The sequence below is a fragment of the Herpailurus yagouaroundi genome, unplaced genomic scaffold (genome assembly GCF_014898765.1).
Source record: "Herpailurus yagouaroundi ecotype Mexico unplaced genomic scaffold, PumYag 198, whole genome shotgun sequence".
In the NCBI taxonomy this organism is placed as follows: Eukaryota; Metazoa; Chordata; class Mammalia; order Carnivora; family Felidae; genus Herpailurus; species Herpailurus yagouaroundi.
In genome coordinates, this window is record NW_024412429.1 from 20,422,279 (window position 1) to 20,438,425 (window position 16,147).

Consider the following 16,147-nt stretch of genomic DNA (forward strand, 5'->3'; position numbering starts at 1 on the left):
AAAAAAAAAAAAAAAAAGATGTTACCACTTCCAAATCCTCTGCTTTCACTGACCAGTAGAGGCTGGGCTTTTCCAGTTTCTGCACCAGCACTTCCACACATGACTACACTCTTGCTCCAAGATCCCTCAGTGTACTACTCAGGGTTTCTTCCTACAGGGGTGGTTCCCCAGCTCCTGAGAATGAGAATGGCAGGTGGCATGGTGGCATGGCCAGACTGCCAGTGCCTCACCCGGTACCGCCTCCAGCCCAGCTGTGCTGTGTGACATTTATGTGACAGTCTGTCTGCTCCCAGAGATGAATCACAGAAAATTAGAGAGGGGAAAGACCTACCAGGTCATTTCACCCATACTCTTGCCAGTTGGCGATCACGTCCCTACACTCCATTTCCAAGTGCATCATCCAGTGTGGTTTTAAATAGCATGAGATACAGAGAAGCGCTGTTCCCATGCCTTCCTCACTGAGAATCCTCTCTAGCACGTCCAGCCAAATGTTCGATATTTGATGTTTATTTACTCTACTGTTATGCATACAGCAATATCGTGGTTCCTCACTTGCCCCAGGCTGATAAAAAAGCTTCTCAGAATAACTAGGAAGTGAGGACTCTCTCTTGGCTAGACAGTGTCAGTTTCAGGAAAATCAAAGAACGTGGCGATGAAAAGAGAAATGATAAGCAGCTTCTGCGTTAGCTCCTTGCAGCTTCTTTTATGTTAATTACGTGCTTATTTAGTATTGTTCAGCTTCTGCTCTCTTTAACAATAGCTAGAATTATGACTAAGCGGTACATTGGTTTTGGTGTCCACATTTACTTCTGTTTCAATTTTTATATTCAAGTATTTGTCCCTTCCCTTTCTAGATTAAATTGAAGGGTCAGGCTCATCATTGCGATTCAAAGGACTATTCTCCAACATTCGAATGGTTTGCCTATTTCATTTCCTAATCTTCCTTTGTTTTTCCAATTTTAGCTAAACACAAGAACAAAAACAGTAAGCCTGGTATATCCCTTCTGGACAGGCTTGTCTAAGAAAAATGTCTGTTTTTCTTTCTGTAGTCCATGCAGGAGGCCTCATTCTGTCTAAGAAAGCTTTTGTGGTCAGCTTACCTTAATTTGACCCTTTAAGCAAGGTTCACTGCACACAGACCGCACCATTCCACTCTTGTTCATTTGGATTTTGTAATCATCGATGTTCAACACGCCTTCGTGCCAGGTTCCGACATGTACATAGTCATAGCGATTAGCTTCGGTGTACTGCAGGTTCATGATATCATACCTACAGGGAAAACAACACATGTGCCTTGGACAATATGGACATGATCTAGAAAACAAAGAAATTTGGTAAATAGATGTCATAGAGAGAAGGGAGATAAAAAAGCTAGAATTATCTCACGGCCTAACGCTTGTCAATATTTTCGTTTGTTTCTAATGTTTCTCCCAATTTTCCAAAATGTGTGTTTCCTTCTTTAGTCTCTGTGTATTGTCCATATTTGCTAAAGAATGTATTACTCCTGCACTTTTCTCTCTGCTTATTCTATTCAAAACTAATCCTATATGTGTTGAGTTGATTATCATCTCCTTCAAATCATTATTCACTAAGTTATTCTTTGAACAAGTCGTGATTCTTCATTGATTTCTTTTCTTTTCTTTTTTAATTGTCTAATGTCCATTTATTTTTGAGAGAGAGAGAGAGACAGAGTGCAAGTGGGGGAGGGGCAGAGAGAGAGGGAGACACAGTATCCGAAGCAGGCTCCAGGCTCCGAGCTGTCAGCACAGAGCCCCACACAGGGTTCAAACTCACAAACCACGAGATCATGACCTGAGCTGAAATCAGACGCTTAACTGACTGAGCCACCCAGGCACCCCAATTTCTTTTTTTTAATGTTTATTTATTTCTTTTGAGAGAGAGAGTGTGCATGCAAGTCAGGGGGAGGCAGAATGAGAGAGGAGGAGAGAGAATCCCAAGCAGGCTCCATGCTGTCAGCGCAGAGCCTGATGTGGGGGCTTCATCTCAAACCATGAGATCACAACCTGAGCAGAGATCAAGAGTCAGACGTCCAACTGACTGAGCCATCCAGGCGCCCGGAGACTATTAATCTCTTAACTTGATTACTGTCATTCTGATGTTCTTTTTCACATTCGGTTGCCATTTTCATTACACTGGATCAAAAGAAGTGAGTTTTACCAAGTCTGGAACCTATTTGAGGTGCTAATAAAGCAAGAAATCTGAGAAACAGCAGCTTTAATTAACAAGGATGTTGGGGATTTAGCATCTTGAGCACTGACATTTAAACTGGTCTCTTCCCTGATTAGGACAAACATTTCTGAATCCAAATAATCGGTGTCAGTTACTTCAGTTATTTCAAATGCTGCAATGGTACACTATGGCAACATCTACATTTAGAAACTCACACTGCAGCCAGAGGGTGCTTTGGGGGCCAGACCTCATCATTTTCCAGCATGGGCAATGGAGAACATTCTCCAATGCGATGAAAAGAGCACAGGACTTGGCATTAGAATGCATAAGCTAGAATCTCTTTTCTAACATTTTAACAGTAGATTATACTACTTAGGAATTTCACTAACCGCTTAAAGGCTCACAGGGTTCTTGTGGGGATTTATTGACATAAGGCATGTAAAAAAAACTATTTTACAACTGGGACAAATGCATACGTAAGCCAATATCACTGTATCATTCATATTTGTATTACTATGAATGCCCTAAAATACTCTAGTTATTTCCATTACTGTACAAAAACTGGAGAACATTTTTATACTTGCACAGCTATTTCTCTCTCAGTCTTTGCAAATTCTCTGGCCTTCTTCAATCTTCTCTCCATGTTGCTCTTTACTCTGAGTAAACTATAACTCATTTGGCAGTTTCCCAAAAATGTATGTCTGACTCTCCCTTTCTGGTTTTGCAAAGTGGAATTCTCTTTGCTGTAATACCTACGCAGAGTTCCCACCATGCTGCCCTAGAATAGAGAGGGATGGTCTCTTTCTCTTTGTGCTGGACCTGAGGAAATAGATGGAATTAACTAATATGCATTCCTCTTCCTCATCTTCCAACCCCCCACACCCTTACCTAATCCATTCTGGAATTCTTTCTCTCTAAACCCTATGCAGACTCAGAGTCCCAGTCCAGCACTCTCAGGAAGCTATTGTCAACCTTAGTTGGCTTCCAAAACCTATTTGCTATAAATGTCTTAGTTCTTTATTTAGACAACTACTATCCTTTGTTGGCTTTCCTGCCTGTTCTTAACGTGCAAACACATTCTGCCACCCACAGGGTGACTAGTGACTTCTCCACATCCAAATTCTGGCAATTTCTCCAAAGGGAAAGGGGACTCTGGGAGAGCGAAAGAAGTTTTTCCTCATTTTCCAGAAGAGACCTTACCACGTCAGAAAGGAAAATGGCACACCTGGAGCATATTATTAATTTCTTTGTTGTGCAGATTTTTGGCTAATAAATAAAAGTTCTGATTCTTCTTGTTGCTGAGCCGTACCCACATGTTCTTCTTAGTGGCTCTCTGAGCGACACCCAAGTGGGTATTGATTGTGGGCTATCGGCCCCTATTCATCTTGCTGATCAATGATGCTAATATATACCTCCAAAATGTTTCCATTTTAAACTCGTTATGGTTATAGAACCTGCTGTGAATGTTTGGTGAATAATTTCCATTTTTATTTCCCTTAATTTTTATGTTTTACCCCATATTGTTATTGACTTTCCATACATACTTTCAGCGAAGGCTTTGGTGCAATGCCAGCTTTAGAGTATCTTTTTCCTATAGATCAGTTTCCTAAGACTTATTTCAACATTTGCTCTTCAAAAGGAGAGATCAATTCACACTTCGTTAGCATTTAGAAACTGAAAAATTTGTAATATTTTGGTATGAAAACACATTTTCAAAAAGTCACAAAAGCTGGAGGAAAAAAAATACTGAAAGATACCAAGGGAAAAACATGAGATACTAAATAGAGCCTTCTCCTGTGCTATGTGTGTTAATGAACACCGCTCTTTTCTCTTGACCCTAGAGTCTCTTCTCAGCATGTTGGCATTTATTTGGAATATCCATATGCTGTAAATTACAATTTTATAGCACCCTCTCAATGCACTCGGTTTATGTTGCATGATGATTAACTAAAATAATTACAAGAGGGACCAAAAGCATGAATGGTGGTATGAGAGGGGATGGAAGCAGAGGGAGGTGGTTGAGACCAAAACTGAACACAGAATAAGATGACCAGTTTCAAGCATGAGGAAATGATCCTGGAAAGGCACCCAGAGGAAAGCTCATGATTTAAATATGTAATTGCACAGAGGAAAAACCAGCTAAAAGTACGTGCCTATATTTTGGATAACTTACAAATAAAGAGATCAGGAGGAAACTCATATGTATGGAGTGTCTAAAATGCATCTGGAGGGGTGCCTGGGTGGCTCAGTCAGCTAAGCATCCAACTCTTGGTTTCAGCTTAGGTCATAATCTCATGTTCATGAGCTCGAGTGATGTACCTGGCTCTGCGCTGGCTGTGTGGAGCTTGTTTGGGATTCTCTGTCTCTCTCTCTCTCTCTCTCTCTGCCCTTCTCCCACTTACTCTCTTTTTCTCAAAATAAACAAACAAAGAAACAAACTTAAAAAAAAATTCATCTGGCCTTGTACTAGGCACATTGTATATATCCTTTTACAGAATCATGAAGGAAGGCTTCCATACCAAATCTGACAGTGTACAGATCCCAGTTTCCAGTGGAACCCAGGATTACAACCAGGCGCTTAAAGGGGAGAGTGGTCAGTGCTCTGAATCCCAGGTCCACTTGTTCCCTTTGGTACAGTTTCCTAAGGTGCCCAGCACCTGGAAGTTTTCCACATTCCCAGGCCCTAAATCATTCCATCCACCCCACTCACGTTTTGATATAAATCTCCTCCTACCTAACTGCAGCTGGGAAGGAATCTGATAAATCCATCATTGTAATTGCTGACAATTACTTATATCACTTATCCTTCCCAGGGCTGTTGGATTTTCACAGGGAGAATCCCCACAAGGCACTCTCTGAACACAGAACTTTAAGCTTACATGATAGGAAGAGATATGTCAAGAATTATTTAGGGTCAGATAGTCTCTTACAGTACCTCTGAAATGACATTAAGAAGGCTGCCAGCAACTTTGCCCAATTTTAGGATTAGCTAAAAGGCAGGGCGATATGGCAGAAAGATTATAGGCTTCAGATCCAGACGGCACTGCCTCTACCAGCTACTCTCTACATGAATTTAGGTGAGTTTTTTAGTTTCTTTGACACTCAGTTTCTCATCTGTAAAAGAGGATAATGATATGCCTATAGCAATGAGGATTAAATGATTTGATGTTCCATTTTAGCACAACATATGCTTTCCTAAAATTTCTCATTCTGTAAAATCATATACTGAAAGATAACAGGGCTTATGAGAGAGAGAGACAGAGAAGAAAAAAAAAAAAAACAAGATTGTGGGCATACTGCATAGCAGCCAAGCTGAGGGCCTTTTTCTTTCCTGCTGCAGACTTTAATCTTCCCCTGCGATTCTGATTATCCCTTGCCTAGAAAAAAACATTCATGTGAACGAACATCAGTTTGTTTGTATGCCTGGAAAACTGCACTTTAAACTGACATCATTCCCTACCAATCATATGTGAGCTAACTGATGTTATAAAAGCAGCTGTTGCAGAACAGCGTATAAAATGATATGGGGGAAAATATACATATTAGTTAGGTTTAATTTTTCTTTGCTTCTTGATTCTTTGGAAGCCATAAAGATTCGATACCAGAAAGAAAATTCTTTTTTCTTGTTTTCTTTCAAGAGACATATTAGCAGGAATATAAGTTAGCCTGAGAAGAGGGGATACATGAAGAGGATTTGGTACTCTTCAAATATTAAGCTCTTATTAAAATATTACACAACCAGGGGCGCCTGGGTGGTTCAGTCAATTAAGAGTCTGACTCTTGATCTCAGCTCAGGTATTGATCTCATGGTTTGTGGGATTGAGCCCCACATCAGGCTTTGCGCCAACAGCGTGGAAACTGCTTGGGGTTCTCTCTCTCTCTCTCTCTCTCTCTCTCTCTCTCTCTCTCTTTCTCTCTCTCTTTCTCTCTCTCTCTCTCCCCCTCTATCACTCTGTCCCTCCTCTGCTCACTTTCTCCCTCTCTCTCAAAATAAATAAGTAAGCCTTTAAAAAAGCATATTACACAACCAGCATGGCCTTCCAACCGATCAATCAGAGAGATGCTGGTCTGGTGTTAGCACTGCCAGAGAGGGTCCTGCCACCCAGGTGTCATCTTTCCAGTTTCCTGGGCTTGTACACATCCTGAGGGAAGGGCTGGGGTGATAGCTGGGTAGGGGGGATCCACTGGAAGAATACAGGATTGTGGGTTTACCAGTAAGTTTTCAATGTTTTATGACATAACGTCCAACTGAGATTAGCCCTATCGTCTTATCTATTAAGTCATATCTATTCTCCTGACACCTGGAAACCATAGAAACAAAGGACCCAGAGTTGCCATCTGTCTACTCATAGAGGGTCCCACGGTTATCTGAACCCAATACAGAACAGATGGCTTTACCTTCCAGGAGCATCCCCTTTCTCATCAAACCACACTTCCTCTCCAGACACACCGATGAATGTGGACTTGATGAGGAAGTCCAGGAGTTTGCTACCGTCGATGGGCTTCATGGCATCACAGAGGCCCACGTGGCCCGGGCAGAGGGCATGGTGCATGTTCTGTAACCCGTGAGCCATGGCGTAGATGGCGTTGATGACAAACCCCATCTTACTGTCCTGGACATAGTTTTCTTCTAAGCTTTCATTGCCTGCAACACAAAAACAGACTGCTACCAAGGTTGCAATAATGAGGTCTCGGAACACATGTTTTATTCTCAAATGCTTTTCAGGGCTCTCAGAGGAAGGAAAAGCCAAGTCCACTTGTACAAGCCTTGTACTTGTGACTAGCACTAATTCTAGCTGCAAATAGCTTATTCAATTTTATTTTCTGAATTCAATAATGGTTTTATAACATATGACACAAACTCCATACAGGTGAAAATAAAGAACTTTCAAATATTGCAAGGAAATCCTTCAGGAGCAATGAAAATAACTCTTATTCTCTCTTGGCTCACAGAAACTTATATTAAAAGTCTCCCTAGATCACGGTACATTTTTAATATCCTCTATGACAATGCACAACCTATAATAACTCAGTTTGTGCATTACCTAAGCCCTGATATTTTCTTTTGATGATTCGACTAATTTTTTTATATCTAGGGCCACAAAAATCCAGAGTAAGAACTAGATAGTATAAATATCTCCTTATATATAGTTGACAGTATAGAAATATTTGAATCAGATTTGCTGATTATTGGAAACCGAGGTAAATTGTTTCTTGATGGAAAAGTCATACTAGACACTTACTTTTAACATTTAACATTTACCAGTGAATTTCAAAAACCCTGCAATCATTTTCACCTGTGTCAAAAGTGATGTAAAGTTCCCCAATTGCCAAACGAGTTTCACAAGAACAGTATCGACTTAGATATGAGCTCCATATCAGAAGTGTAAATTTGAGGACTTATGTATGGATGAGAAATTCAGAAACCAACTGGATTTGTTGAAAAAAAAAATAACAGGTTTTTAAAACAAAATCGATTTGAAACACATCACTGGAATAATTGAGAGATGGTGTATTTAGTTCCAGAAACTTGCTTTTGTCTACAGTGGGCTTTTCCTCCCCTCCCCCCACCCAGACTGATCGTTTCTGGGGGGTGGGAGGCCTATGGTGTGTGTTCCAGGTGCCAGAAGGTGGGAAAGGTGGTGAGTTTAGCTATTGATGGGACTGAGAACACCACAAGGCCCCTTGCACCCCAACCAGATGACCTCTTTGTGCCAGCCTAGATAGGCCACTGGACACTAAAGTTCCAGCCCGAGAGCAGCAGAGAAGTTAAAGAAGGTTGGAGTGCTTATAAGAGAAGGTAAAGAGTCTTGATACTGATGTTGAGCTTGAGATGAAATAAGACATTTCTAAAAGTTATTTTTAAAAGCTTAACTGTTGGGTGGACCAGTTGGTTGAGCGTCTGACTCTTGATTTCGGCTCAGGTCATGATCCCAGGTCATGAATCCAGCCCCGTGTCAGGCTCCATGCTGAGCATAGAGCCTGTTTAGGATCTTCTCTCTCTCCCTCTCTCTCTCTCTTTCTCTCTCCCCCACCCCCCACCCCTCTCTACTCTCTCTTTCTCTCAAAAATAAATAAATAAACTTTTAAAAAAAGCTTAACTACTTAGATATAGCTGAAAATGTGAAAAAGATACAGGACTTGTATCTACCCTAAGCATAAGATACAAAATACTGGGGCCAGGCTGAAGAGGGGAAACATTCAATTTTACCTCATCTTCCAATGTTGCTTAATAGGAAATTATTAAAAATGTGATTTATTAAAGTAATATTTTCTCATTTGAAAGGATATTTTCTGAGAGGAAATAAAGAGTATGACAGGCAGAAAGTGCTTTGAAATCAAACTACACAGAACAACTATAGAAAGTTATGTACAGCAGAAAGCAAACATCCTTGCAAAAACTGCTAAGTCAAATCATTAAAACAGGGTGACTTATGTCTGTCACCCAGAACCCTTGGCTCTTACCGTCAATTTCCTTTCCTTCTCTTTTATATTAGGGTATAAAGGAGATAAATTAATGTCATCTATCTGGTGAGATTTATTTATTTATTTATTTATTTATTTATTTATATGTTTATTTTTGGTAGAGAGAGACAGAGTATGAGTGGGGGAGAGGCAGAGAGAGAAGGAGACACAGAATCCAAAGTAGGCTCCAGGCTCTGAGCTGTCTGCACAGAGCCTGACATGGGGCTTGAACTCACAAACCATGAGATCACAATCTGAGCCAAAGTTGGATGCTTAACCTACTGAGCCACCTAGGTGTCTCTGTCTGGTGAGTTTTAAACAAGGCTTTAAACACTGTTTGAAACTTCCAAGTGCTAGAGCTATATGTTAAAGCTACTAGAATTAGATATGTTACCAGGAAGTAAAGAAAGAAAGAAAAAAAGAACAGACAAAAACTGAGAGGCAAAATTAACCTTCACTGCAGCAGCCACTTAAAGGGTCCTAGTTAATACTAAAACCACCTGCTTCAAGTGGCAGTTATTAAAGTCAACCCAGGAGCAAAGTACAGAAAAATATGAGAATAAACCCCTGGTGTTCTTCATGGAAAATTCTCTTATCAGGGGCAAGCCTTATGACCACTGAGTTTGTTGTTTTTGTTTGGTAACTGCCATTAAAGATTTATTATATATTTTTTAAATTATGTCGGTGTCCCTAGTACAAATTTTTTAAGCCATGGTTTGTCTAGTGGACATATTATATCTAAGCATTGAGGCTGTAACTGTTCCTGGATTTCTTGAAAATCAGTAGTTTCCTTTTGAACCTTATTTAGGGTGATCATATAAATTATTGTCCAAACTGGGTCACTTTTGAGAGTGAAGCAATATTATTCTGGAAGCACCGGTGCAAACAAGACAGACTGGTCAAACGGCGACACATTTCTTAAGCCACGCTAGCCTCTAACTGTAGCTATTTACTGATGTTATTATGGGTAATGTATTACATATATAAAATACATGTATATATACATACATATATAATAAAAATCAGTAGAATATTGTCAATTTTAACTAATTTTAAATTTATCTAATGTTAATGGGAAATATACACCTTAAAACTAGCTGCTATTGGGGCACCTGGGTGGCGCAGTCGGTAAGCGTCCGACTTCAGCCAGGTCACGAGCTCGCGGTCCGTGAGTTCGAGCCCCGCGTCGGGCTCTGGGCTGATGGCTCAGAGCCTGGAGCCTGTTTCCGATTCTGTGTCTCCCTCTCTCTCTGCCCCTCCCCCGTTCATGCTCTGTCTCTCTCTGTCCCAAAAATAAATAAAAAAACATTGAAAAAAAATTAAAAAAAAAAAAAACTAGCTGCTATTTATTGGATTGTTTATAAATGCTCAAATAATGAGTTCATGATAATCCCGCCAAATAGACATTAATCTCACCATTTACAAGTGAGGAAAGAGCAGAGGTATCCAAATGCCCTCCTGATCTTTGTTCTTTCTGTTACACCCTGTGGCAATGTGGTTGCAGATATAGAAATCTACAGAAAGGGCACTTTTCTGGTGGCTGAGGAGAGGGCATCTGCTATGCACCAGTATCATTGTCAAGCTGGTTTGAAGCTTTCCCTAGGATCCTTCTAGATGTGCACAGCTGTCTCTCTGACTAGAAGTCCTGACACATAATCTTCTAACGGCAATCTATAACGAAGAAGCCCATCCTGGTAATATTTATTATACAGAGAGCCGGGAGGCTAGTAGGCACATGTTTTCAGGAAATGTTTGTAATTCACACCCCTTTCCAAAATAAACACCAACAGCTTGTGTGTTTTGTGTGAATCTGAAGCAAGCACATGCACTTCCCTACCCTGAAAGTCCACTGGCTCTGTCTGCACATGCAGGAGGTACCACCATCAGGAAGAACTCTCTCTCTAGCTACTACCCCAGCTCAGTATGAACTAGCATTTGGGAAGGTGCAACATTAGAGTCCGAAAATTGGCCTTTACAGGACCATTTTCTTTGCCATAGCAACTGTCTCAGGTAATGTTGCAAGGATCTATCACTGAACAAACAGAATATGTCACAGGTTTTCCCGTTTCCCCCAAATCCTATATTTTCATGACCAGTGAATAGAGAATCCAAACTAATAATATTGTCACTTGGTGGGAAGGTGAAAACACGGTGGTTCCCTGGGGTTTAGTCCCTTTTCATAACACTAGTCTCAGAGTTTTTAGTGAGAAGGGGTTTTTATGATTCATTTTTTCTGCTGTGTGCTAACTGTTACAGACCACTAGGGTATCATTAAACCATTACCTTTTCTAATATGCTAAGTGGAAGAAAATAATTGTAGTTGCCTGTGTTTATTTACCTTCAAAAGAATACCTGTCTAACTACTTGAGTGGATTGTGCAAATAGCTGTCTTGATTCTAAGCAGTAATCTTGTTCCTATTGCTACAGTGCAATAAAGGCTACAAATTGCTTCCTGAGTAAGGCAGCACACAGGGCCTCCACGGGGGTAGCAACTGACTGTGTAGCTTCAGAAAACACGGTGGTCGGGACAAGGGCTGGCGATTCTGTCTGCTGCCACGTAGGATGGCTACTCTGTAGAGCAGTGTAACAGAAAGAACTCTGCACCAGGCACATGAGCACCTGGAACCCACAGGCGGTTCTGCTAGAACACATTAACAGTACATTTCCCACAAGCCATGGAACTTAGATAAGGGTCTAGACCTCCTTGGGTCTCGGTTTTCCAATTTAAAAAAAAAATGCCACAAGTGTATCAGATTATCTTTCGAAGATCCCTTGCCCGTCTGAAGTTTCTATGCTTTGCTTTTCCAATTCTACATTTACTGGTACTTGGCAAAGCCAATCGCATAGCTTATCTTTTTTTACTCTTTACACAACTATATGAGATAAGTTTATTCTCACTGGTTTACACATAGGAACACTAAAGTTAAGTCACAGTTGGGGAGAAACGTCTCTCTTTCCCTTCAGTTAATGCTTCTGTTGAAGAAACTCCCTATTAAGTATCACCTCGGATTTTTGACTCACCTACTGGGAAGAGAAGAGTGATTCATTTTATTGATGTACTGAGAACAAGAAACTGGGCATGCTCAACTCCTCCCTTTGCTCTCTCCCTTGGAGCCAATGACCTGACAGTACTCAAAGGTTCTGGTTAGTCACAGGCCTTGGGAAGATGTGGCTTGTCATTGTGCAGTTCTGCTAGTTGGATAGACGGGTTAATTGCTCTAGTTCCAGGACCAAGTAGTGACAAGTCTATCTCGGCCACATATCTAATCTATGCCCCTAATCCAGTTCATTTTCTGTTCTTCAGTTAGTTTTTTTTTTGTTGTTAAATTAAAAAGAAAAAAATTAATTGAGGTATGTATAACTCACATATGGTAAACCACAGAAATCTTTACTGATCAATAAATGTTTACAGAAGTCCATACCCATGGAACTGCTGCCCAGATCATGACTTAGAGCATATTTAGAAGGCTTCCATTTATTTAGAATCTCCTAAATTCATCCCAGCAACGTTTTGTAGTTTTTCAGTAGGCGGAACCTAGGTATTTCATTTTTATTATACTGCAATGATCGGTATATTTGAAAGTTTTTTTGAAGTTATTTATTGCCAGTGTGTAAAAACACTCTTGATGGTTGCATTTTGGTCTTGTGTCCTTCAAGCTTCCCAAATTAATTTATTCATTCTAATTTTTAATAAAGTTTTTGAGTTTTCTAGTTATACAGTCACATTATTAATAAAACATATTTTATCCTCATCTGTTTTGCTCCTGAGTCTACTTCTTAGTTGACTCAAATCTGGGAAAGAAATACATTGTTCCACAGAAATCCCAGGGGTCCCAAACTTAAGGTCACATAGCTAGTTAAGTACAGAGACAGTGGCCTCCAGAGCTGGACCTGGTCCCTGCCCAATGGCACTATGCATGCAAGTATCAGCTTTATCTAACTGCTGGAGAAGTCCCATGACAGATGAGATATTTGTTAGCAAAAACAATCAGCTTGATTTTTTTTCTGAGTTTTTAAAATTTTTTTTTTAATGTTTATTTATTCTTGAGAGAGAGAGACAGAGACAGAGCATGAGCAAGGGAGGAGCAGAGCAAGAGAAGGACCCAGAATCCGAAGCAGGCTCCAGGCTCTGAGCTGTCAGCACAGAGCCTGACGCAGGGCTTGAACTCACGAACTGGGAGATCATGACCTGAGCCGAAGGCGGAAGCTCAACCGACTGAGCCACACATGCGCCCCAGCAAAGTGGGACTCTTAACTGACTGAGCTACCCCAGGTGCCCCTTCTGACTTTTTAATAATACTGTCTCAGATTGAATGCCCAAAGTGAAAAGATAAAGAAAATAGATCGAGAGAATGTTGAGCTCCAATAGAGTACTTTTGTTGTGGCTGTTCTATTTCATTAGAACCCCACCACTATGCACAAAATCTAGTCATGTTGCCTTTTCAAATATAGACCCTCAGCATTAACTTCAAATTAAAAAGAAACAAAGAAAGTATTCTTCTATATCATCACAAAACAAGGAAGCATTTTGGGAAACAGTGGTAAACATAACTTTCCTGGAGAAAATATTCTTCTGATTTCTTGGTATTTGTAGCTCTGCATTGCCTCTCTATCTGAAAGCATTATATACTCAATACATGATTGGATAAAATCTCAATTCAGATCAAAATAGAAAGGGCTGTGTTGTTGTATACTGATAACATATCAAAGAAAAGAAAATTCATATTTAAATGACCCAAATGCTAGATTAATTGAAGGAAGATTAATCAGGTCATTTTAAAAATAATGACCTCAAAGGACTAACGTGCCCTCAATTTTTCTCAGAGACCTGAGCTGCTAAATTTTCTTTATGCTTTTCCAGAGAGCACTGGTGATGAGATTCACAACTGTCCAGGCTTGTTCATGTTCATGTCTAGGATCTGTGAATTTTTGTTTCCTCTGACTCTATATTTTCCACTTTTCCCTAAAAAGTTTTGTCTGCTCACATCACAGAAAAAATATTTTCTGCTCAGTTTATTAAAATGTAAATTAACTCCTATGTAGGATGGAAGAGAAGAAAGGAAGCTTCGTTTAATCGAGCATATGTTATTATCACTGTTGCTATTAGTTGAATTCCTATTGCTTAAAACCCTCTGGTTTTACCATATGTGAGCAGTACAGACATTTTTCTAAATACACCTTCACAATCTATTGTTAAGAAAGAAACCCTCCACTTACATGACACGTGAACTGTAGGCTCCCTGCAAATTAATGATAATATATAACAAGCCTTCAATTCCCCCAAAACACAATTGCATTTTAGCTAGTTCTTATTTCAAATAATTGCGGTGTATATGAAAAACAAATGAGGACAATTGCTGCTGTGTTTAAGTGATGCTGAGGACCAGTCAGTAACATTTAGTTGGACCACAGGGATAGTTCAGAGAAAATGAGGGCAGCTGGCCATGTGCCTTTGCCTTTATTATTGATCTGGCAAAAAACACTGTCGTGGAGTTATGAACCACTCCCCCTGGAGTAACTAATCTTTGCAGGTCTGCAGTAAGCATTTGGCCGGTAATCAGAGAGATAAAGTATGTTACAGAAGCTGGCTGCTTTAACCACCGTGGGAAGTTAGAGTGTGGTTAAAATTCATCAGGAACCAACTGTCTTCTCAGCAACCTGCTGGTTCAGAATCCTTGCCTATTCCTCTCGGCCTCTATCAAACTTGAAGAAGGCATATCTATGTTCATAGCACCACTTCTACTTTTTTATGGGTGATGGGAAACATGCTTTCTTTTACATATGTAAGGGACTTCCATGATCTAATGGTATTCTGGCCTGTTTTGAGTTCCTTTCAATGGTCTGTCCTTTTAAAGTACCTCTAGCTTTGTGTTGCAGTGTTTGGATTCAACTAATATGTTAGGGTGGATTTTGCAGAAATACAAGAGCTGTTTGTGAATATTCCACTGACCTCTGACTTATTTAATTAGGGCCCAACATAGCATTTTCTGTTAGCCAATATTGAGTCTTATTTATTATAAAAACAAAACCATAAAATTGTATGACATTAGCATTTTAATTATACTTTTATAATTGACTTCTTATTAATATAATACAGTATCTATAAATGGACAAAATACCATACATAAAAATGTATACTTTGGGACATATTAAAGAATTTCATATTCTTCAGCCTTTTCCTTGAAATTCATATCCCAAGTGGATAAGTTGGGAGCCTGGAATAGAAGCTTATCATGTTCTAAACAGACTCTGGGGTTTAAATATAGGTCATAAGGCTTATTACCCTACCTGTACCACCTAAGAATGAAATATATGTATTTTAATCCAGGGTTCACCTTCCCAGGTCACTATTACTGGATATTTTATGTTGATATTTTAAGTAGACAACAGTCTGTGTAGATAACAACACTATCTGTCCCAAAGTTGCAATTATTGGGATTTCTTGAGTGGTATATTGCTTTTTATGTAGTGTCTCCCAAGAGCATTTCTTAAAAGAATTGAGTTTGGAATTCCTAATGCCCCAGTAAGAACTCATGGCTAGTGAGACTTTAGTCAATATGTGTCACAGAAATTAGAAGAGCAGTTTCTAAGATTAATGTTGTCGAGAGCACATAGGAAAAGAATTCTTAACAGAGTCTGTTACTAAAATCAATACAGGGTACAGACTTTATGCAAATCTTCTTGGATGTCAACTGCTCTGCTCGGGTTATGAAGGGCATATTTATAGAAACAAGAATGCCAAATATAGATTCTATAAGAAGGACCTCCTTGAGAGGCCGCAGGGCTGATCTGAATCTATTAAAATTATATTCAGAAATGGAATATAAAGACTATACTCACTGGCCAAATTGTTTCTCATGGAGCATAAGTTAACAATTCTGAAATAGCTGTACATGTACCAAGGTTGAACAAATAAACAAGTGTATGGCAGAAGCCAATTTTATCACAGTTGGAGTCAGAGGTTATAGATAAGCCTCTGTATAAATAAACCATGTGGTACCAGAATCATACTGAAGGCATCAGGATGAATTTAAGTTTAGCTTAATATAGATGTTGATAAGTTTATATAGAAAAAAGTATACACATATATTTAAGTGTGGACTGGTGTACATATATTTCCCAGCTCAGTGGGCTGAAACATTAAGACCCCAATAGCAACAAGATACCCAGTGCTTGGTTTCTAATACCAGATCTTGGTTTCTAATACCATTCTCTAATAAAAGGAATCAGGACTCTTTTGGAGAAATAAACAATTGTAGGGCTGGGGCAGGAAATACACAAGATGAGCCTAGAGCATATTGTAGTACCATAAAGTAAGGAAATACTTAAAAAACAAAACAAGACATATATATGTCAGAGGGATACTAGAGCCAAGTGAAAGACCACCCAAATGTCTTTCCCAGAGCTAAACCATTTAAGCAACAAAATAAATAATATAGTATTGAATTATAACCCAAAGTATAAAATATACTCAGAAGTCTGTGCCCTGGGC

The 16,147-nt window shown here is 39.5% G+C and overlaps 1 protein-coding gene across 7 annotated transcripts in view; it reads right to left on the bottom strand.

Moving 5' to 3' along the window:
* GRM1 (glutamate metabotropic receptor 1) overlaps nucleotides 1–16,147 on the bottom strand; it is a 434,400-nt gene that overhangs the window by 67,341 nt on the left and 350,912 nt on the right. For all 7 annotated transcript variants that reach the window (XM_040448935.1, XM_040448933.1, XM_040448932.1 and 4 more), the window contains exons 5-6: nucleotides 6,589–6,835; nucleotides 1,101–1,269 (exon numbers count right to left, since the gene is read on the bottom strand). In XM_040448935.1, coding sequence (XP_040304869.1) covers nucleotides 1,101–1,269; nucleotides 6,589–6,835 — 416 coding nt within the window. The remainder of the gene's footprint in view (nucleotides 1–1,100; nucleotides 1,270–6,588; nucleotides 6,836–16,147) is intronic.